We start from the raw sequence: 24341 nt of genomic DNA on the forward strand, positions 1-24341 counted from the left end.
AGCAGGATAGTGGCCCAGACTGAAGTAGTCCATCCCTGATCTAGAGATCATTGAGAGTGATAGGAAAAAGAGAAAATTAAATGACCAGGGATTGCCTTGTTGATGTGAGAGGTCAGATGAGAATGGCCAGACTGGTTCAAGCTGATAGAAAGGCAACAATAACTCAAATAGCCATTTGTCACAAGCCAGGACTGTTGAAGAGCATTTCTGAGCACACAACACATCCAATGTTCAACAGTTTCTTGGTCAAATGAGTGTTAATTGGTAGATAGTAGGGTCAGAATTGTCAACTTCTTGGCAAGTTTTGGGCTCCTTAATACAGTTTAAACTCCACAGTCTACTTAAGTATTGTGGCTGACTCCATCTCTTTTGACCACAGCGGATCTTTTAAAGACTACTTCCAGCAGGTTAACACACAATGTCACAAAGCTCAAATCATCTCAAACTGGTTTCTTGAACATGACGGTGAGTTCACGAAACTCAATTTCCACATTAATCACATCTCAGTCCAATAGGGCACCTTTGTGATGTGGTACAATAGGAGATTCACATCATAGTTGTGAAGCCAACAAATCTGCTGCAACTATGTGATGCTTTCACATCAATATCAACCAAAATGTCAGAGGAATGTTTTCAGCACATTGTGGAATCTATGCCATTTCAAAAACTCAGACCATTGTAAAATCTAGCATAGTGTACCTTATAAAGTGATGTGAGTGTATCTTATAAAGCTGGTGTGTGAATAAGACCTGCTGCAACATTTATTTCAATTTAACTGTGCCAGTTTGCTTTGAAACCAAATGTTACAAAGATAATTTCAGGTTTGAGACATATTGTTGGTGAAATAGCTGCAGGCATTTCCTTGCCTTAATCCCTTATTTATCAGAGGTTGCCACAGCAGAATGAACCGCCAACTTATCCAGCATATGTTTTACAGAGGATGACCTTCTAGCTGCAAACCAGTACTGGGAAACATCCATACACACTCATACTCAGTTTATTCAATTCATCTTTACCACATGTTTTTGGACTGTGGGGCAAATCCTCGCGAACACGGGGAGAACATGCAAACTCCACACAGAGATGCCAACTGGCCCAGCCAGGAATCAAACCAGTGACATTCTTGCTGTGAGGTGACAGCTTTAATCAATGAGCCACCGTGTTGCCCCCGTTGGTGGGCAAACACTATTACTCTATTTTTTGTTCTCAATCAGTTCTTTGTCTTTCGACACCAAAAGCACCAGCTCTGAACCAGAGAAGGTGGTTCTTTAGTAGCACCCAAACATTGCTGGGCTCGAAGTAAGAATAACTTGCATCAGCAGCTGATGGTGGGGTCAGTACTGATTCTCCCTAAACGCAAGGTTTGTAGGACCCGTCAAGTTACGGAAAGCCACCATCCCACCTTGCTCGCTCTTTACTTAAAGATCACCACTCATCCCAAACAGGCTGCTCCTGTGTAGCAGTCGATTCTGTTCCCTTCTGGAATTCCAGTTGTTCCCCCTCTATGAAGCAACGTATGCAGACACCCCTTAACACAAGTGGATGTACGGAAATCAAAGTGGTTCTAAAAGTCGATTTTTTTTCGACCTTGAAAATGAAAAGGACTTACATAACTTTAGGCCTACGCACAATATTAAACTAGGGTGCATAAATTTAGACAATAGAAAAAAGCTAAGAATACAAACAAGAACCACAGAAAATACTTAATGGGAGTGTTAGATTCATTTTATTATGTTACTTTGGGATTGCAAGACATGAAAGCAATGCCAACACTTTTGTCTATTTTCGCTTTCCGTACATCCAGTTGTGTTGGGGTTGTGTCCGCAGTGCACATGCTTCTTAAAGGGGGAACAGGAATTCCAGAAGGGAACAGAGTCGACTGCTACACTGGCGCAGCCTTCACATGCACTTACAGTTGCAGTAGTTGATCTGCCAAAATGCTAACCGCTTAGCATATTATCTTTGGACGGCGGGGAGGGACTGTGATTCAAAGCCACACCCCCTGAAATCGCGAGAGCGCGCACCGCGTAACAACAGCAGACAGACAACGCACTTGTTCATGTCATTCGCCAGTTAGTTAATACCAGCCCCGTGCAGGAATTACATTTATTACTTTGCCACACTTGCATGCTATTTCAGAGCGAATATTCAGAGTAGCATGGTAAACAGTATTGGAAGGTTGTCATTGTTTAAAAATGACCCAATGTGAATATAAAAGCCACTTCTGCTCAATAAAGCAGTTAGGCAGAATAGCGCTATTTACTGATGTTTTGTTGTTAAACTAAATATAAATCTACATTATAGATGCTGTCAAAGGACCTTATGAAACCTCTTTCACCGGGAGATTTCAGTGGCTGAACAACACGTCTGTGCATATAAGTCATTCATAACACAACACACTCTAACATAAGCTTAGCCTGACTAAGTTTTAAAACAACATTACCTATCTAACACTAATACTTCAGCCATGGTGTCGTCCTTCCTCCAGCGTGCTAAAGTAACTCCAATATTGATTCAGGTTTTTAAAAGTTTAATTCAGCATTTGATTTCTCCTGGTCCGTCTCGTGACCACGCGGCCGCTTTAAGGGCGAATTATACTCGCACCTGGCTTTACAGTAATCGGCCCGAGCTCGTCTGTCCTTCGGCGCCTCTGGCTCCGACTCGACATTGGCGAGCGGCCCGCAGCTCCCTCGCGCGCATGCGTTTGTGATGCAGATGGCCACGCGCTAATGGCGGATCTGCGTAAACAGATGCGCAGAAGACAGTCTGACCTGCTTATCGAAATCAAGGGAGATGTCGGTCCGACTCTATTTAATTGGATGAACATTTTTTAGTTTTATGCTTTACCCAGAATATAAAAATAAATATAAACGCATTTAGATCATTTACTTTAATTATTACTATTGGACTGTGAAGAGACTTTCAACCAGCACAACAAAAAATGTTTCTGAAGACAATCACCTACTGCACCTTTAAAGGCTGATTTATACTTCTGCGTCAAACGCACGCGTATGCTACGGTGGAGCCTACGCATTGATACATAGCCCTACCCTGTGGCCATCGCTGACGCGCACCTCTCAAAAAATGTAACTAGCTCTGTGATTGGTCAGCTTGGTAGCGCTGACGAGTGTGGGCGGGACCGAGAGCCGCGCAAGACCGATGGAGCAAGTGTAGAATACCATGAAGGAGCTTCGGATGGAAAGTTTTGTTATGTATTTACCTCATGGTTAAAGTTGTTGCATGTCCGTCGGTTCCTGCCTCAAAATGAGCGAGTTTGAGCCACTTGTACATTAAGGAAGCGTTCAGAAAAAACAAAACACCAGCGAAAAAACTCGACACAGAGAAACATCAACATCTCGCTGCCAACTAGCGTTGCGGACGTTGCATGTGCTGTGGGTCACGCCGGTCACTCGACGCAGAAGTATAAACCAGGGTTGACACAGATTCAACATTCCATTCAACTCTACTAAGGACCCTGGAGTACTGCCTCTGTTTGGTATTACCAATGCAATGAACAGAAATATATTTAAATATATTTTCTTTTGAATATATTTAAAATAGCAAAGCAACAAAGCACATTATAGCTTCTAACTTCTATCTATTCAAATCATGTCGCACTGCCTGAACCGGCCCAATCTTATGAGAAAACATAACTATTTTACACATTGTCAGAAAAGAGACTAATTGCAACACAAATAAATATAATTTCATTGACATGAAAATATGTGACCTTTAAAAATAGTAATTCCAACCAACATCATGCCTAACACATTGGGGGATGAGCAAATCATACTAAAATGTACAATAGACATCAGTCAAATGAAACAAATTACCAACTAAATTAAAAAGTTATGAACTGCTGTGAGGTTGCATATGAACGCGTTATTATTATTATCAATCGTAATCTCCGTCTATTTACAAACAAAGGTGTACTGCATGACTACTGTACATTGAATTCACTGTGTATTGATGCAGATGGGTGACGCAGTGGCGCAGTAGGAAGTGCTGTCGCCGCACAGCAAGAAGGTCGCTGGTCAGTTGGCATTTCTGTGTGGAGTTTGCATGTTCTCCCTGCCTTCGCGTGGGTTTCCTCTGGGTGCTCCGGTTTCCCCCACAGTCCAAAGACATGCGGTACAGGTGAATTGGGTAGGCTAAATTGTCCGTAGTTTATGAGTGTGAATTAGTGTGTGTGGATGTTTCCCATAGATGAGTTGCAACTGGAAGGGCATCCGCTGTGTAAAAACATGCTAGATAAGTTGGAGGTTTATTCCGCTGTGGCGACCACGGATTAATAAAAGGACAAAGCTGAAAAGAAAATGAATGAATGAATGAATGTATTGATGCAGATGGAGGTTTACAAAGTTATTAACAATAATAGCAACAGATCGTTGATGTTGTATATGTATTTGGCACTTCAGCATTTGTGTTTGCAGGAAAGAAGAGACATGTGCAGTGACATAAGAACTGCCCCAACAGTGGCTCTGTAGATGGTGGAAAAGCAAAGCGGTTCTTTGAAGACTTGCCATGTGAACTTAACAGGAAAAATCATTGGCTCCAAACTGGTACATGGTTTGTGATTTGATGAAAAGGGGTGTGAGGCATACAGTAAGGAGATGATTTGAGCTTACCTGTTTTCGCAGTAGGTGACCTGCAGATCCATGTTGACTCGGAAAACAAACATGTGGCTTTCCATGCGCACCTCATTGAGCGTGGAGGGTGGAAGTGTGTGAGCCAGAGCGACCAATCCCATTGGCCGATGTAAGGCTCGGGAGGAGCTGGGCACCAGTGCTGGCCGACATCGAATCCGACCTGTCACATGAATCACCTGATAAGGAATTAAATGAGCAGCTCAGTTTGTGCAATCTTTCAATCATGAATGAATGCTATTTAGTTCAAATGTTATGGTTGTTATAAAACAACATCAAACACCATATTTTTCAGTTTTTATCATCTTTTCTTAAACTTGTTATTGCTTGCTATGTTTTTTTTAATAGTGAATGCTACAACAATTAATATTTCATGCTTATTCATCTTTTTATACAGTGTTATATTCATGGAGTGATAGGAACTACAATTTTGTAAATTATTTACTTTAATTAACAGTATTATACACGATTTCTATAACACTGACTCGATAATATTGAATTTTTTAACATGTAAACATTCATTCATTCATTCATTTTCTACCGCTTTTCCGGGGCCGGGTTGCGGGGGCAGCAGTCTTAGAGAACACTAGACTTCCCTCTCCCCAGACACTTTATCCAGCTCCTCTAAGGCCTCCTCCCGGTGGGACATGCCTGAAACACCCCCCTAGGTAGGCGTCCAGTAGGCATCCAAAACAAATGCCCAAGCCACCTCAGCTGACTTCTCTCGATGTGGAGGAGCAGCGGCTCTACTCCGAGCTCCTCCCGGGTGTCATAGCTCCTCACCCTATCCATAAGAGTGCGCCCTGCCACCCTTCGAAGGAAACTCATTTCGGCTGCTTGTGTCTGAGATCTTGTCCTTTTGGTCATGACCCAAAGCTCATGACCATAGGTGAGAGTAGGAATGTAGATTGAGTGGTAAATCGAGAGCTTTGCCTTTCGGCTCAGCTCCTTCTTTACCACAACGTACCGGTACATCGACCACATACTGCTGCCGCTGTACAAATCCGCCTGTCAATCTCACGTTCCATCCTTCCCTCACTCGCTAACAAAACCCCAAGATACTTAAACTCATCCACCTGGAGTGAGGACTTTCCTCCAGGCTAGAGATGGCAAACCACCTTTTTCCAATGGAGCACCATGGCCTCGGACTTGGAGGTGCTGATTCTCATCCCAGATGCGTCACACTCAGCAGCAAACCGCCCCAGTGTATGCTGAAGGTCCATGTTTGATGAAGCCAACAGAACAACATTGTCTGTTAATAACAGAGATGAAATCCTGTGGTCCCCGAACCGGACCGCCTCCAGCCCAAGGCTGCGCCTTGAAATTCTGTCCATAAAAATTATAAACAGAATTGGTGACAATAGGCAGCCCTGCCGCAGTCCAACATGCACTGAAAACAACTCTGACTTATTGCCAGCAATGCAAACCAGACTCCAACTCTGTTCATACAGGGACGAGACAGCCCTCAACAGATCGCCTCTGATCCCATACTCCCCGAGCACCCTCCACAGAATGCCACCAGGGACACAATCGAATGCCTTCTCCAAGTCCACAAAACACATGTGGACTGAAAACATGTGAACAATAAAAAAAAATCTTACATTTAAAGTTAGAAATTTTTAAAATGAAGGACTCACTTTATAGCCCGAGGATTTAACGTGGAGGCCACGTTTGGTGAGTGTGGATTTCATCCGGATGAAGAAGCCACGTTCCGACAACTCCCTGACTGGAGAACAAGGACTGTGTGGTGCTACAAGAGAAAACATGGTCTGTTCAAATAGTTGATTCTGATTGACAAAAATGTGTGAAATATATATTTTTTTAATGCATAGGCAGTTCTAGTAAGTTTTGGTCACAGTTCGAAATAAATGTGTGTGTATATATTTTTTGCTGTCTTTTTTTTGCAATGTAGCTATTTGAATAATAAAAAATAAAACATAAAAATAATAATATTTCTTTTTCTTCTTATTATTATTGTTGTTATTATTATTATTATTATTATTATTATTATTATTAGTAGTAGTAGTAGTAGTAGTAGTAGTAGTGGTAGTAGTATTAGTAGTAGTAGTAGTAGTAGTAGTATTTAGAGCTTTACAATTTTTCTAGCCTCTCTTGTAAAAGTGCTTCAAACTTTTTTATTGGTCATGTTTTCTTTCCTGAATAAGGTCCAAGATTTAGAATAAATCAATGTTTTGTCTAATGTTTTTCCTATTTTAAAGCAATACAGTAGCAAAAGATGACTTCGCTTATGTCAGATGTTTTCTTGCACATGCAGCTGGATGTTGGACTCATAAAAAATAGTTGTTTGCATTGACCAAAACTGATTGGTCCACTTGGTCTTCAAGCCTTTTTCGATGGGCTATTTTTACTATTTCTGATGGCATAGCAATCAAAATAGGACAAATGAGCTCATGTACAGTACGAGACAAATTCCAGACCTTTGTCAGTGAGGGGTGGGTCCTCCGAACCACCTATACCCCCTATTTTTCTAACAAATAAAATATAGAAATATCTTTTAAAATTATTCACAGATATTATCCAGATTTTATTAATTTTAGCAGAAATTCAAAAATGACAATGACGTCTCTTGCTCTTTTTGTTTGTTGGGAATGTCCATTTGTTAAATCTTTCTGGTCTGATGTGCATACTTTAATTGTCCTAAAGGTTTGTGGTGATTTTTTCTTTAAGCTATAGACATCCTATAATGGGGGGTTTACATCAAAGATAAACAATTCCTTAATTCAAATTTTAGTATAACCCCAATAATATTTATAGGAAAGTTTTTATACATAAGTTTAAATATACTAATTGTAAACCAAATTTTGTGTTTTTTGATGAGAATTGGATCTGCATTGAATACCATTTTAGAGTCTCATAACAAGAAAGCAAATAAAACTTCTAAAATGTGCTTTGTTTAATGTTCTTCATTGATTTGTTATTTTTTCATGTGTCCTCTCTCCCTTTTTAAGTTTTTATTTTATTGTCTTTATTTCTCACTATCTTTCTCTTTGCCATCCCATTGTAATACTTCTTTACAATTTGTCATTCTCTTTTTGTGCAAAAAGTAATATTTATATTGTTTGAATTATACTTTTTCGACTGTATTTTTACAGTAAATGCCTGTTATTGCAATAAAAAAAGCAACAACAACAAAAAAAGATTGCTGAAACATTTTTGTGAATTGTCTGTATTTTTGTCAGTATTCTGTTTGTATGTTTGTTTCTGTGGCTTCTACATTATCATATAAAATCATTTACATCATATATAATAATATAAAATATGAAACATTTACAATTTATCATTTGGTTTATGTCAAATATGCAATAAACTGCTCGGTTTCATTTTAAATGTGTCCACTTGTGTTTAAAAAAAGAGCCATATTTTCGTTTTTCGGACCATTTTCACTGACCCTTTGAATTAAACGAGCAGTTTTTGCTGCTATGCCTTAAGCCCTCTATGCAAATCACTTCTTGACAATGAGAACCTGCACTTTCCTGCAGAGCGGCTGGTGTTTTAACTGGGATCAGCACAAGATCTGACAGGTTTTTGATGGAGTGTTGTCGATGAGAAACAATTAAAATGTTGGCTGCAAAGTTCAGGTTTCAGAAGTCTTTCTTGTCAAAGAATCAAGGGAAAGTAAAGATAACATTTTAGTTACAGATTACTATTTACATGGCAATATAGACTGAACTTACAGCATACTTTATTTAGTAATAACCACACAAGGTACACTGTAAAACCCAACAGTCAACTTTAACAAATGAAATGAGAGTAGTAACCCAAAATTTACTGAAAGTTCATTCTACTCAATTGAAAAAAAAGTTGTGAACTCAGTGTTGAAGGTAATGAGTTGATTACATACATCATTACTTCAGCTTAAATGGAGTAAGTTCACAGTACTAATTTTTTTTTAACTCAAATGGTTTGTAGCAATCAGTTTTCTGAAACGGTTTGAGTTGCCCTAACTTATTGGGTTTTGCAGTACTTATAGTTTAAGTTCTCTTTATTTATTGGGTTTTACTGTGCTCACATTGCTTCGTTTACTCAAATGGATTAAGTTCAAGGTATTCATTAGGATTTGTTTTTGAACTTAAATGGTTTGTTGCAATCGGTTTCCTCAAATTGTTTGAGTTACTGTAACTTATTGGGTTTAATAGTATACATACATGTAAATATGAGGGATCAATATGAAAGGTTTAGAGAAACAAGGGAGTAACATGCTTCATCTCTTCAATTTACAGCCCACAAACACTATATTAACCCTGTATATAATGGAAACAAAGCGCTAACTGCTGTATAAAAAAAAAAAAAAAACACATTAAACAATACATTTAACAAATTCATTTGTGACCCTGGACCACAAAACCACTCTTACATTGCATGGGTATATCTGTGGGAATACCCAACAATACATTGGATGCAGCAAAATGCTACATTTTTACGTTTGGGCAAAAATCATTAGAACATTATTGCCACGTTCCATGACTACATTTAATAAATGTAGAATTTTGCTGCAACAATGTATTGTTGGGTATTCCCACAGATATAGCCATGCAATTTAAGAGTGGTTTTGTGGTCCAGGGTCACAAATGTATTGTTTAAATGTATTGTTTAATGTGTTTTTTGTAAATACAGGGGTTAGCCCCTTGTTTCCCATATATACAATGTTAGTGTTTGTGGGCTGTAAATTAAAGCGGTGCTTTACTCACTTGTTTCTCTAAACCTTTCATATTGATCCCTCATATTTACATGTATTGGTAATTGAATTGAAGTGTTACAGTACCAAAATGTGTACCTTTTTAATTAATGAGATTCCTTTTGAGCCATAGAATATTGTTTATTGTTAAGTATGTAATGTTTTTGTGTATTCATACTATTTGCCTAAAGTAAATGTTTTAGAAAAGATTAATATTTAGTTAAAAAAAGCTGTTGATGGTGTCCACTTTAATGAACAGGTATGTAACTCCTTCAAAATACAATTCTAAAAAAGAAAAATAAGTTACCTTACACTTACATGTACACCATTAAAAAACTAATTCTTAATTTGTTGTGCATTAAAGTACAGTAAAAACAGCGTAAAACATCATAGGGTATATAGCAATGAATGATTCGGACTGTTTTACAGTAATAAATAAAAATATTGTATAGAAGTATGTTACAAGTGAGAAGACTAAAATACTGTATGTGTTACAGTAAAAATATACAAAACTGTAAATACAAGCACAGTAAGATATATGGCACTCTATATACACTGCTAACAATTTCATGTACAATTTATAGTAACTTACTGGCAGCAGTTTTCAAGTAGCTTACTGTAAGTCAATTACAGCAAAAATACTGTAAATTCATTTACGGCACTATTTATCCTGCTGTATATGTGTTTACAGAATTTTCTCTTTAGTATAAAATGTTCACAATTCAACTTTAAATAACAATAACATACTACATAACTGTATAACAGTAAAATACAGTTCATAAAACAGTTAAATACTGTGTAATTTACAAAACTCGTACAGTAAATGTCTGGCAAACTGCTGCCAGTACGTTACTTTAAATTCCACAGAAAATCATTAACACTGAACATATTCATGTGTAAACAATAACTACCAAAAAAAAAAAAAAAAAAAAGATGCTGTAAATGTATTCAACTTTGTAATTTGCAGGCTGTAATTTAGTAGTGAATAAATCTGGATCTCAGAAGAAGTCCATGTTACCTGGTTCTGGAGTGCCAGCCAGCGAGGACGTGGATGCGGAGCTTGAAGCACTTTCATGGGACGTCTGACAGCCGGCCTCTGCCCGCAGGTGTGGCCTGATGCCCAGACGCTCCGCCATCTCCACATGATCCGCAGGGTGGATGTAATCGAACACACTGCTGCCAGTCAACTCCACCTGAGCATCCAAACACACACAAACAAACGCGCGGATCAATGCCTTCATTTAAGAAACATGACACAGATCACAACATATTGCACCAACCAATAAGAGACCTTGAAAACCACAAGATCGTCTATTGCTATTGGTATATTTGTAATGCGCAGATGTACACACTTATTGCTTAAGTCGTGCACTGAGGGCAACAAACTTCAAAGAGATAACAGCAAAGCTACACATGAAACATTAATTCCAGCGTATCATGACCTAGACTGAATATTCTACCTGCTGCATTTTACAAAGCCTATAAGAATCTCAAAACAGGTGAGCTTCATGAAACATGCACGTCGAGCAGACTTCACAATATTACATCAATAAATAATGAACTACAAATTAGTCTGAAAGGTACGATGAAAACAAAAATAAACTATTCATTCATTTGCTCAGCCGCATGCCATTCAAATGTAGGATTTTACTTTGGTAACACTTCGTAGGTTGTGTTAGTTTAGTTGGGGATAAAGTACATCCAGGAGGATGTTATCGTAGAATAAAGTCCAACAAGATTATTGGTAGCCCGACATTCTACAAAATTCTACAACTCTCCTATTCTACAAAAAAAAAAAAAAAAAAAAACACTCCTGGATGTATTTTATCCTATATATTAATTCTTCTATGATATATATATCCTATATATTAATTCAAATAAATGTGAAGCTATCAGAAACAAAAACTGCGGATGGAGTATACACTAACTAGCGCATTATTCAGTCACAAGATGGCGCCAAACAGTCAAAAAACACAAAACTGATAGATACTGAACCAGTTGAATGGAGAATAGACTAACCTACACATTATACGGCCACAAGATGACACTAAACAGCGGAAAAAAAGCAGACAAACAAAAACAAGACAAGCAGATAAATATGAATATGGAAGTAATGGCCCGTTTCCTCTGAGTGGTACGGTACTTTTCGGTTCTGTATGCTTTTACGGCCAGTACCGTACCACTTTTTAGGTACCCTTTACAAAAGGTACCTAGGACAGCCAAAGGGTACCAAAAGGTGGAGCTAGACGCGCAACTTGACGCTATTGGTTTACAGAGATACGTCACTCACTTGTACAACAAGCCAGGAGAATGAAAACAAAGGAAGCACCATTTTTATAAACACAGCAGAGACATTACAACTTTACAACTTCATAATATAAATATTTAATAATGGGCCATGGTCCACCTGAACTCAAAAAAAAAAAAAACATCAAAAAGTGATATGTGAACAACCCTCACAGCTTTACTTTGACTTTCCTCAAGCGAGAATGACGTAGACTAAAACTTTCTGTTGTATACCTCGCCCACCAAAAGGGTACATTTGGTACATTTGTTATCCCATTTTGGTAATTGTGGAAAGAAAAAAAATAAACAGAGAGGTTAATAATTCAGTGGGGCTAATACTTCTGACTTTAACTGTATATATATATACTGTTTATTTTTTCCCCAGTTTCTGTTTAACGGAGAGATTTTTTCAGCACATTTCCAAATATATATAATAGTTTTAATAACTAATTTCTAATTCCTGATTTATTTTATATATAAATAATATTTGAATAGATATTTTTTCAAGACACTTCTATACAGCCTAAAATGACATTTAAAGGCTTAACTAGGTTAATTAGGTTAACTAAGCAGGTAAGGGTAATTAGGCAAGTTATTGTATAATGATGGTTTGTTTTGTAGACTATCAAAAAATAGCTTAAAGGGGATAATAATTTTGACCTTTAAAAAAAGGAAAAGCTGCTATGTATATATAGTTTTTTTTCTTGTTAATTTATTTTCTTTTTGGCTTAGTCTGCTATTAATATGGGGTCACCACAGATGAATGAACTGTCAACTTATCCACCATATGTTGTATCTGGATGCACTTCCAGCTGCAAACAATCACTGATATATATATATATATATATATATATATATATATATATATATATATATATATATATATATATAATGATATATATATAGTGGTGTGATTTGCATTGCTGTTCTTTTAGATCTATAAAAAAAATATCTGTGGGGGTCAGATCTCATTCTACACTTGATAAAAAGCTGGTTTCTCCTCAAACCTTGTCTGCGGGACAGAGCCATTTATTATGGGATTAGATCCATTTACGGAGGGATTTTAAAGGATTTTCCGCTGGCCGTCAAGGACACTAATGTGTGTGTGTGCAGGCCAGGTTGCATGCAAACTGAGAGAAGAGCAGAAAGGAGAGGGATCGGCGGTGGAGTAAAGAGCAGAGCTGTGTAATTGGGGATCAGTTGAGGGATGAATTGTGAAGAGTCTGGGGTTTTAAGCCTGTGTCGGCTAATTGAGAGGTAAAGGTGGAGGTAAATCCAGCAGACAGGTGGTCTGGCTCGGAGATCTTAATCTGGTCCACAATGCCTCAGAGAGAGCCCTGTTTAGCTTGTTGGAGTATGGGATCTCACATGTTTGGAAGGGAAAGACACCAAACATGCATGAACGATCTTTAGGAAAATCACAGTTAAAAGGATCCACTGGAGGACACTTAGATTGGAAATAGACAATGGAAAGGAGGGAAAAGAGAGAAGATGAAGGTCAAAATTCTCTCTATTTCATTCTAAAATATGATCTACAATTTCCAAATAATGTTATGGTATTTTCTACGTCCTATTTGAAGTTATTTAACAGAAGTAAAAGCAGATTTTAAAGCATAAATATTAGTTATTTCCTGAAATACCAGCCTGATCTCACGAGGAAACGTAAGTATTTTACGCTTTGTCAGTTTAGTGGCTAATTCATACAAATTTGTACGAGTTCAGTCGTACGAAAATTTACAATTTTAAAAGGAGGCGTGGTACCCAACCCCACCCCTAACCCCAACTGTCATTAGGTGATGAGCAAATCGTACTAAATTGTACGAATTAGATCGTACAAATTCATACGAATTAGCCCCTAAATGAAAAAAGTTACGAATTGCCGTGAAATTGTGTTGGAAGTACAGTAAAAAAAAACTTAACTGATGAATAAAAAGCACTTATCAAAATTTAAAATACTTCAGTTATGAAAACAAGTTTAATTTATTTGGCTTAAATGGGAATAATTAGGTTCATCGTGGAAACTATGGAGAACCTGAACCACAAGTGTGAAGTCAGTAAAGTGTAATGGTTTCAGTGTGGTTTTCTCTTGGAGTTTGGCCTCTTATGAAGCTTTGTGACAGTGTGAAGCAAATGTTTATCAGAAGCTTTGATTTCTTGCATTCATTGTTCAATCATACAGCAATTTTCATAAAGAACAAAGAGCCCTGTCCTACAGCAAAACAAGTAAAGTAGGTCTTTTAAAAATAATGAAAGGGCCTGAACAAAGTCCTGAACTTAACCTGAGTGAAAATCTCTGGAACATCCTTGGTGGCAAACATTTTGACAAGATTACTTGCTTATGACTGACTATAAATATGTAATATACAAACACAATGTTTTCAGGTCTTACAGTTCAACACCTAAATAGCCAAAACTCAGTAACAAAAATAGTTTTCTGTTTTTATTTAAAGTTATAGACATTTAATTCCCTCTTAGACTTTAAATTCTGCAGTTTCCACACAATACACCCAACAATTGTGTAATAAAATGTCTGAAATATGTTTATCTGCACAGTGTCTTGCATCATGTTTTAAGGAGTCTCTGTCAAGTTCCAACAGTTAAACTCTGAGAAGCACCACCAGAGGCCTGTTTTCTTGCACTTCATCTTTCTGTATTTGAACACAAGAACACGTCCTGTGTGAACGGCTCTTTATTCATTCTGCGCTGCTGTTTTCAGTATGTTTGCTGTCCTGTTGTACTGCTGTGTCAGAAGCATTCACACAGGACACCCTCTTGCATTTGAAATCAGCTGGATGCAGAAAAACGGGATAAAATATGTGTATCCAGACCTTTTAACTTTTGATATATTTACATTTACGCAGTAGTGCTAAACACTAAATTATTAAGGTTTATTAGCTTCAGTGGTTCCAACTTTTAACATAAAATTACTTATAAATTCCACAATAAATGCTTAATAGTGGAAAATCATTCTTTAGATCATTTAAATGTTCTTCACTTTAAAAAATAATAGTTTTTTTTTAAGAATTGGTGCCTGAAAATGTATGGAAATGCTTAATCTGTGGAATGCATACTGTAACATTTAATTTTAATAATGTATGTGCTGCAGAAAAAAAAAAATTTATATGCTTATATATTCACTATGCTTATATATTCATGTATGAGAAAAATAACTTCACAATAAAACATGCTGGGTTACACTATAGACTGTAAAATATATGGACGTAGTATCCGTGACGTCATCCATAGGTTTCTGAACACTGCAAAATAAGCCACAAGTAGGCGTGGCCAACCTTCGCCATTTTGTTCGCATGTCATCCCACCCACGGGGGAATACCAACAAAGGCAAAGAGCGGACAGTGAGCGGAGCTACAGACATCTGCTGGCATTTTGCTTGGATCTGGCTGAGACAGACGTTTCTTTGGGAAAACGCTTATTACGCTTATTATTAAACGCTTATAATACTTTATCACCTGTGACTCGTTTGCATTCTGACCACATGTGCTTGGCTGTACACTAAATCAAAAAAGTGTTTAGACTTTTAAATAAACTGCTGTAACACACTGAGCCACTAAACATTGTTTTTATGACGTTTTTTTTACAGGAGGAAAACACAAATTAAAAACAAACACTTTATAGTATGTTTTAGTAAATGCAGGACTATTAATGAACTCCAACAGAACACTGTATAAAACGCTTCAGATGACTCTTCTAGAGCCTACAACTAATCAATCTGACAGATTCTGGAGTGCTTTACAGCTTTAAAGAAAATATAAATGGTAAATGATCTTAAATAAAATAAATACATTTGGTGTATATATATATATATATATATATTTATATATATATATATATATATATATATATATATATATATATATATATATATATATATATATATATATATATATATATATATATATATATATATATATATATATATATATATGCATGAATGGTTTGTGAGCACAGTTAAGTGCACACAGCATCCCATATCATCTGATAATTGTAAAAAAAAATAAGTCCAAAAGGCTTATGTAAAGACTGTGTAAAGCCACATAAAACAACACAGAAATATGATGAATATGCCGAGTTCAGTGGCTAATCTGCTGGAGTCAGCTGAGGTGAATTGACGGCGACCAGCCGTCAATCAAGTGGCCACCCCCTTAATCATGCAAACCTAATATAGCCTAATATAAAGGAAACGGATGAGTTATAAAAAAAAAATCACCCCCCTCACAGTAGAACCATTTTTTTCTGGTATAAAGTTGGCCATTCTAACAGTGTGCAAAATTAAAATTTGATCTGTTATGGAGCCAGGACTAGCGAAATTTTGATGAATTGCAGTTTCAGTTACTTTCGTATTGGCTTCCCGAGGGAGAGCGGGAGGTTGCCGCTTGGGTTCCACACAATCGATTTGTGTTGGGATAACATGATGGAATTTAGTGAACTTATTTGTTTTTACAAATTTTAGTGGATTGAACAAAACAATTAAGCTGTGGCAAAACAAACTCAAGAATTGTGTTATTTCAAAGTAAAATTTTTTTGAGTGTTTTCAGAAATCTTAGAAAAAAACTGTAGAAGATCAGCATACAGCTAAAAACAAAGGTAGCCCACTTGTGCATTTTTTGTTTTCTTCAAATATTTTCAAAGTGAAGTTTAAGAAAACACCACTTTTTTTATTTAATTATTATTATTATTATTATTATTTCATTTATTACTATTAGTACAGTTAAAAAAAAACCTTAATAAGAAACAAAAAAAATTAAAATCACTTATCCAAATTAGACACTCAGTTGTGAAAGCAAGTTTAATTTATTAGGCTTGGATGGTAACCATTATGATCATCGTAAAACTGTGGAGAGACTGAGCCAAAAGTGTGAAGTCAGTAAAGTGTGATGGTTTTGGTGGCGTTTTCTCTTGGAGTTTGGCCTCTCATGAAGCTTTGTGACAGAGTGAAATAAATGTTTATCAGATTCCCTGCATTCATTGATCAATCAGACAGCGCATTTCATTAAGAACAGAGATGTACACAGCAAAACATGCAAAGTAGGTTCTTGATAACACTGAAATAATGAAATGGCCTGAACAGAGTCCTGAACTTAACCTGAGCATGCCAACTGACCCAGCTGGGACTCAAACCATTGACCTTCAGGCTGTGAGGCAACAGTGCTAACCACTGCCACTGCCAAGAAAAACAAAACTTCTCAGAAGAGCTAACGATGAAACATCTCCGCAATATAAATATATGATATTTATAAAATATATGATACTATAAAACATATGATATTTTATAAAAAATGTTTACTTTACTATAAAATATATGATAATGATGTCACTTTTGTTTAATTCAGCTGAACTGATTAAAATAGAATAAATAAATTAAAAAATGAACATTTAAATAAAACTATTACAAATGTAAGATAGGTAGTTCCCCCTTCAGATTGGAAACTCTGAGTTATGTCGGAATGACATTTTGGCGATTCACTATATTGTCATTTGACATAATGGGCCCTATCATACACCTGACGCAATAAGGCGCAAGACATGTTTGATGCTATTTGTTGTTATTTTCAGACCAGCGCAAGCCTAATTTTCACGCTTTGCACCACATTGTTTAAATAGGAAATTCATTTGCACCACTTTGTGGACTCATGGGTGTGCTGGCCTAAAAAGGAGATGTGTTAAGGCGCATTGTTGGTGCATTTCTATTTAGAGGAAAATAGTATTTTTGAAAGGAAAAAGTTGTTCTATCTGATTGAAAACCATAAATGCAAAAATTAATAATAATAATAATAATAATAATAATAATAATAATAATAAAAAGAATTAGCATTTTGAAATCAGCTTTTCAGAATCTATTTTATTTAGTAACTCCATTATTTTGTTGGTTGACTTAAAAGGGCCAGATCTCTGATTGTGTGGGTGTATTTTGCAAAAAGGTACATCGAAGGAATAATATGTATTAATATGTAGTTGGCGGTTCATTCCGCTGTGGCAACCCCGGATCAATAAAGGGACTAAGCCAGGAAGAAAATTAATGAATGAATGTTGTGGCTCAAAAAGAAGAGGATGAATTATATTAATAGGGTCTGTATAGTAAGTGTGTGTGTGTGTGTGTGTGTGTGTGTGTGTTTAGTAATGTCTTCTGTTCAATTTGTTCATTTGTTTGTTTTATTCATTAATCTTCATTCATTTTAGATTTTTTTATGGCATATCTATATGTTGTACAATAAAAGTATGTGAAAAATAACTTACCTGAAAGGTGTTTCTAAACTAAATATTGATTTTTACTTGGTTTGCACACGTACTTGCTGATTTTTATTATTTCAAGAGTAAAATGATAAAATTTATTAAAACTTCATCATTTAATTTACCAGAAACAAAAATATAACATCATTATTCACAATATTTACACAATTCATATTTTTTGTGTGTGTGCCACACCAAGATTTGGTGTGGCCTTACTTGGCCACCCCTAGGAAAATTTTCTCGGGGCACCACTGGCGCCTAGATCATTAAAATAGAGCCCGATGTCTCCGTTTCCTCCTTCAGGGAACGAGGGTTTCAACAGCAACTGAAATGTATTGTATGTTTCATATTTTACTTATGGGCCAGCACAGTGGCTCAGTGGTTAGCACTGTTGCCTCACAGCAAGAAGGTCGCTGGTTTGAGTTCCGGCTGGGCAAGTTGGCATTTCTGTGCAGTTTGCATGTTCTCTATGTGTTCACAAGTCCAAGTGTGTGTGAATGAGTGTGTATGTTCCCCAATACTGGGTTGGGGATAGAAGGGCTTCCGTTGTGTAAAACATATGCTGGAATAGTTGTTGGTTCATTCCGCTGTGGAAATCTCTAAAATAGAGACTAAGCTAAAGGTAAAAGGATGGATATTTTACATATTATAAATTTTATTATAAATGAACACACTAGGCGGCACAGTAGGTAGAGCTGTGGCTGAACATTAAAGTGGCTGGTTCAAGCCTCGTCTGGGGCAGTTGGAATTTCTGTGTGGAGTTTGCATGTTCTCCCCGTGTTCGTGTGGGTTTCTTCCGGGTGCTTCGGTTTCCCCCACAGTCCAAAGACATATGGTTTAGGTAAATTGCGTAGGCTAAATTGTCCGTAGTGGATAAGTGTGCATGGATGTTTCCCAGAGATGGGTTGGAACTGAAAGGGCATCCGCTGCGTAAAACATATGCTGGATAAGTTGGCGGTTCATTCCACTGTGGCGACCCCAGATTAATAAAGGGACTAGTTTAGTTTAGTTTAGTTTATTTTGTTTACAGGGTCAATGCACATTAATAAACATTACTGTAAAATGTGCCTGAATTAGCCAAGAATGGCTATTTTTCATCCGTAAACCCCTTACAGAATGTTAAAAAGTCACACCTAAAATAGAAGCACAATATTAAACATTAAATACACTTTCATATAAAAAATACAGTTAAAAAAGTAAAGAAAAGAAAAAGAGAAAAGAAAAAACACAAGAACAGACTGATGGCAGCAGAGGACAAAAAGCCAAAGACAACAGTACAAATGTGTCAAGAATACAGTACTAATGCTGACAATGCTGATTTGTCAATAACCAATTTTTAACATGAGACTGAAAAGAACGAAAAGTGAGTGATCTTCTAATTGTTGGTGGGATGGAGTTCCATTCCCTAGCAGCTCTCACTGAAAATACAGATTGACTGAATTTACTTTTTTTGAGAGGAATAATGCAGTCCCCTCTGTCACCTCCTCTAGTAGTTCGGTGAGCAGTCGTTCTAATATGTACAAACTGATTTAATGGTGAAGTCGGGTTATGTAAAGTCTTAAACATTAAACAGATATGTACATATTTAATTAAATTTTCCCAACTAAGCAGGTTGTATTTCTTTAATATTAAACAATGGTGATATTGAACTGATTTCTTATCAAGGGTTTTTATGGATTGTTTGTATAAAGATTCAAGTGGCTTCAGAGTAGTGATGCTGGCTTGGGACCAAGTGGTTAAACAATAAGTGATGTGAGAAATGATCATGGAGTGATAATAGATTAGGGCAGCCTCACATGACATCTGATCACGAATAAATCTGAAATTTGCTAAACTGAATCTGACCCGGTTACAAACCTTTTTAACCTGAGACTGAAATGATAGTTTTGAATCTATTAAAACTCCAAGGTACTTGTACTCAGATACAACTTGTAATCTTTCCCCTGATACAAATATATCTGGTACTACACTTACCCTACCATTCTTAGAAAAAAAACATACACACGGTTTAAGAGATGTTCAACTGTAAACAGCATTGATCTAACCAGGCTGAAAGATGTACCAGTGATTCTGTGAGTTTGTCTGCAACTTGTAACACACTACTACCATGAACAAATATAACAGTGTCATCCGCATACATTTGTATGTTATTGTTAGGACACATAGATGGAAGATCATTGATATATAAAGTAAAAAGTAAAGGGCCCAATATAGATCCTTGTGGAACACCTGTGGATATACCTAGAGGGGCAGATTTGTAATTTTGTATTTTAAGCCGAAAATAAAATAAATGAATGAATAAACACACTAAATCCTAAATGCCATATCAATGATAAAAAAAAAAATAATAATTATTCAAACAAATGAACCCGGATTTGTAAAAAATAAATAAACAAATCAAATCAGCAGTAAAGTTCTACTAGCAACCAAGGAGGGATGTTGAAAGGAGAATGAAAAACAGACGAAGTGAGAAGTGGTTGTTGGTAAGTGTTAAGAAGAGGGCTAAGAAGAGAGAGAGAGAGCGAGAGAGAGAGAGAAAGAGAGAGGGGGGAAAGACATGATATAAATAATAGCTGGGCTTTAATATGTATGAGGCGTCGGGGCAGTTGTCCACAACACTCTCTCGCTCTGCTTCTGACTGATGGGAGAGGAGCAAGAGAAGAGGACGAGGAGGAAGAGACGGGGAGAAGGCAAAGTCATGGCTCTGAATACTAAACAGGCCAGGATCAATTTCCCACCCCGTTCGCCCCTCCACGCTTCCCAGATGGCGTGGCTTTGGCCGTGGAGAGCAGACCAGAGGCTAAGCTCCTGGACCTCCATCTAGGCCTGGAGCTGGGATCTCAACGTATCGTCCCGCTCTGCAGGTTCCTGACCCTGCCTAATCCGCCTAAGGAACCCTACTGTCTTTGCAGAGGTCACGAGGATTAACCAGAACGGACGGCTCTATCTGGGGTGGCGGGGTCGTGACCTCTGACATGAGCTAACAAGTAAGGTCTTATGCTTACAGTTAATGTATTTCCTCCTGTTGACCCGAGAGACCCAGACAGAGGCGCAGTGAAGGAGTGTGGCGGTGGAGAAAAAAAAAATCCTTAAGACACACTCCACTGAAGTCTTGACTGATGAATAGGGTTTGGTCTTGGGCTTAAATGGTTGATATTAAATTTGTGTTCAAAATAAATCTGTGTGAAATTAATTTCAAATAAAGGTTGTCAACTTTTTTTACTCCTCTTTTTTTTAACTGTGCAAGTCATTGGACAATATGAGTTTATTCGTAAGAAATGATATAGGCCTTAAAATTGGTTTTCAAAAAAGAAAACTGCTTTAATTCCAGTCAAAGTAACATAATAAGACTCTCCCCAGAGGAAAAAAATATTCTATGGTATACTGTGAAAACTTTAAAATTATTAAGCATCACGTGTCGAATTTTTGAAAAAGAATAACAATTTCATAAGAGGGCTAATCATTTTGACTTCAACTGTATACAGTATGTACACACACACACACATGCTGATTTTGCCAAGTGCTAGTTGTCCTAAGATCAACATTTTTTTATGATAACCCAAAGACAGCAACTCCATCAGCCAATCAGACGTCATCACTTCATCATTATGTGCCCCCACAACACACACTACCAGTAAAACAGTTTGGAAACATTCATTCATTCATTTATTCATTCATACATTCATTCATTCATTCATTCATTCATTCATTCATTCATTCATTTTCTTTTCAGAAAAGAGTCCCAGAGATGGGAGTCCCTTTATTTATCCGGGGTCGCCAGTGGTACAGTGGAATGAACCACCAACTTATCCAGCATGTTTTTCTGCTGCGGATGCCCTTCCAGCTGCAATCTATCTCTTGGAAAAGTTTGGAAACAGTAAAATGTATTAATGCTGAAAAAGAAGGCAGTTCTGCTCACTAAGGTTGCATATCACTGATTTTAAAAATACAGTAAAAACTGTTAAATTGTAAACTATTACTACACTTTTAAATAACTGTGTTCTTATTGAATGTAGATTTGAATTAGATTTAATTCTGTGATTCAAAGTTGAATTTTCATCCTCATTACTCCGGCCTTCAGTGTTTCATGTAATCATATCTGTCAACATTGAGATGTGAAAATAAAGGATATGCCCAGCATAATAAGGGATCCCCCCCCCCAACTATAATAATTCTGACTTTAACTGTATGGCCAGACATCATATTTCCATATGCTTTGGGCAAACTGTTCTGGTGCCTCACATTGATGACATCAAACTCAATATTACTAAAATGGCTGGATATCCCTTCTGAAAATGAACTAAATGCATCTGAATATTAAATCAGAATGTCATGAGTGCTTGATATTAAACACCATCCCAGAATGCACTCTGCAAATCTCAGTCAAAGAATTTAAAATGGTGGATAGGACATTTAAACTACATACTACAATACTGTATATCACTCATCTCATACACTACAACACATACTTTCATTGATTTTTTCTAAGTATAAAATATTCAGTTAAAATTGTATATATTAAATATTCAATCTAATGAAATATGTAATATATACACTGACTGTTTTATCTACAATGTTTGTTTTATGAGTTTTACACTGATGGCAACATGTTAACCTCAAACTCTAGAAGAATCCTTTGTGAGCTGCATGTTCAAAGCGTCAATTAAGATGGAAAAAAAGCTTTAAAAGTGTGTTCATTTTATCATTGATCAACACGTCTCTGCTGGTGAAATCCATTTCAATACGAATCCATGGAAGATTGCTTCTGTTCAGAATCAAACCTTTGTAATTTCTTACTTTTTCTCATGGCTGTGTCTGAAATACTTCAGTATTATATAGTATATACTTTTCGTACTGTCTCAATTTTACCAAGCACCATACATCACAATGTAATAAATGACACCAAATGAAAGAAGGAAGTCTTGGGCACATATTGTGTATTCTTTTCATAGTCTGCTAAAGGGAGAATGTACACTTGTTACTTTTTGCCCCATCGGCAGGTAAGTTGTCACACTAAATTATCTAAAAATAAGAACACAACTACTTTATTGGGATTGTTGATAGGGTGATCTGTGATGTAGGATGGTGCAAACGCAGTTTCCAGAAATACATTTATGTTGTAAGGTTGAATCCCAGCCACCTTAAAGCCAGCCTGAATCTTCAAGAGGGTTGTAGCCAGTGGATAGGCAATTGCCCCAATCCCAGGAATTTATTCAATCCTTAATTACTTTCCTTCCTTTCTTTAAAAAACCCTATTACAAATACATTTTAAATCACAAAGTTTTTTCAAGCTTGTTCTGTGTGTTTATTTGTTCTAGGACACATGAGACAACCTGCCCTGGCATATCAAAAGACAGGCTACTGTCTCCTCTATTTTGTGTAAAATAATAAAAAAAAATGAACATCTTTACCTAACAAAGTTGTGCTGAATAAAATTGTAAGTGGTTTGTTTTGAATTTTTAGGCCAATAGGAAAACTGTGCTAACCTCAGATTATAGCAATCTTGACCAGATGTGAACAGGAGGTTGACTAGAAAAAGAGTCACACTATGGGCCCTATCATACACCCGGTGCAATGCAGCGAAAGGCGCGACGCAATAATTGTTTGCTACTTTCCGCTTGGCACAAGAGTCGTTTTGCATTTTGGACCACGCTGTTTAAATAGCAAATGTATTTGTGATCATATGTGCCCTTAATGCTTTTCGCCCTGAGCTTTGCACTTTGCACCTAGATTGCAAAAAATAGAGCCAATTGTAGCTGTGTTTGTTGCCTGTGCCTTTAATGCTAGTTCTCCCTGCCCACAGTTGCCACATGCCTGTAAGAGTCCGCCTCGGCTGCCCCAGATAAACAGCACGGTGACAGATATGAAGGAAGCAGATCTCATGTATTCTTTGTGAGAAATACTACAGTAAGAACTTTCCCAATGATTATTTGATGTATTTGTTGTGGAGTTAATTAAATGTTTCTGCAAAGTCACACATAATGTTATTAAAAAGTTCATGCACACACACACACACACACATACACACACACACACACACACACACACACACACACACACACACAGTATATAGTATATACAGTTTTTGCACAGAAAATGTGACAGGATACACGTTAGTACGCACGCTGTATGATTATCCGTTATGTTAATGTACAAAATAAAGCTGATTTGAAGTTCACAAACTGGGATAAAACGTTACGTTTTAAAATTGTTTTAAACTTGTAAAACTCATTCTTGATCATATTTGATGATGATTGATAATCACAGAGAGCTGAAAATATCTTTTAATCCCAGTTGCTTTGCTCATTATCTGTCTTGTGGGTATGAATATACACATTACTACAGAGACATGTCAATACGTGGATGTCAAGAAAATCGGTGGGGAAACCAAACTCCTACGTTACGTTGCTGTTGGCCTCAAAACGGGAGGGATTTGGATCCTATTTTAACATCAGGTAATTTAA

The 24341-nt window shown here is 36.8% G+C and overlaps 1 protein-coding gene across 4 annotated transcripts in view; it reads right to left on the reverse strand.

The window, feature by feature from the left end:
- Positions 1-24341, reverse strand: part of npas1 (neuronal PAS domain protein 1) — a 91869-nt gene that overhangs the window by 6743 nt on the left and 60785 nt on the right. For all 4 annotated transcript variants that reach the window (XM_073923083.1, XM_068213562.2, XM_073923084.1 and 1 more), the window contains 3 exon segments: positions 10361-10535; positions 6284-6396; positions 4629-4825 (listed from right to left, as the gene is read on the reverse strand). In XM_073923083.1, coding sequence (XP_073779184.1) covers positions 4629-4825; positions 6284-6396; positions 10361-10535 — 485 coding nt within the window.

Source organism: Danio rerio, chromosome 15 (genome assembly GCF_049306965.1).
Source record: "Danio rerio strain Tuebingen ecotype United States chromosome 15, GRCz12tu, whole genome shotgun sequence".
Taxonomy (NCBI): Eukaryota; Metazoa; Chordata; class Actinopteri; order Cypriniformes; family Danionidae; genus Danio; species Danio rerio.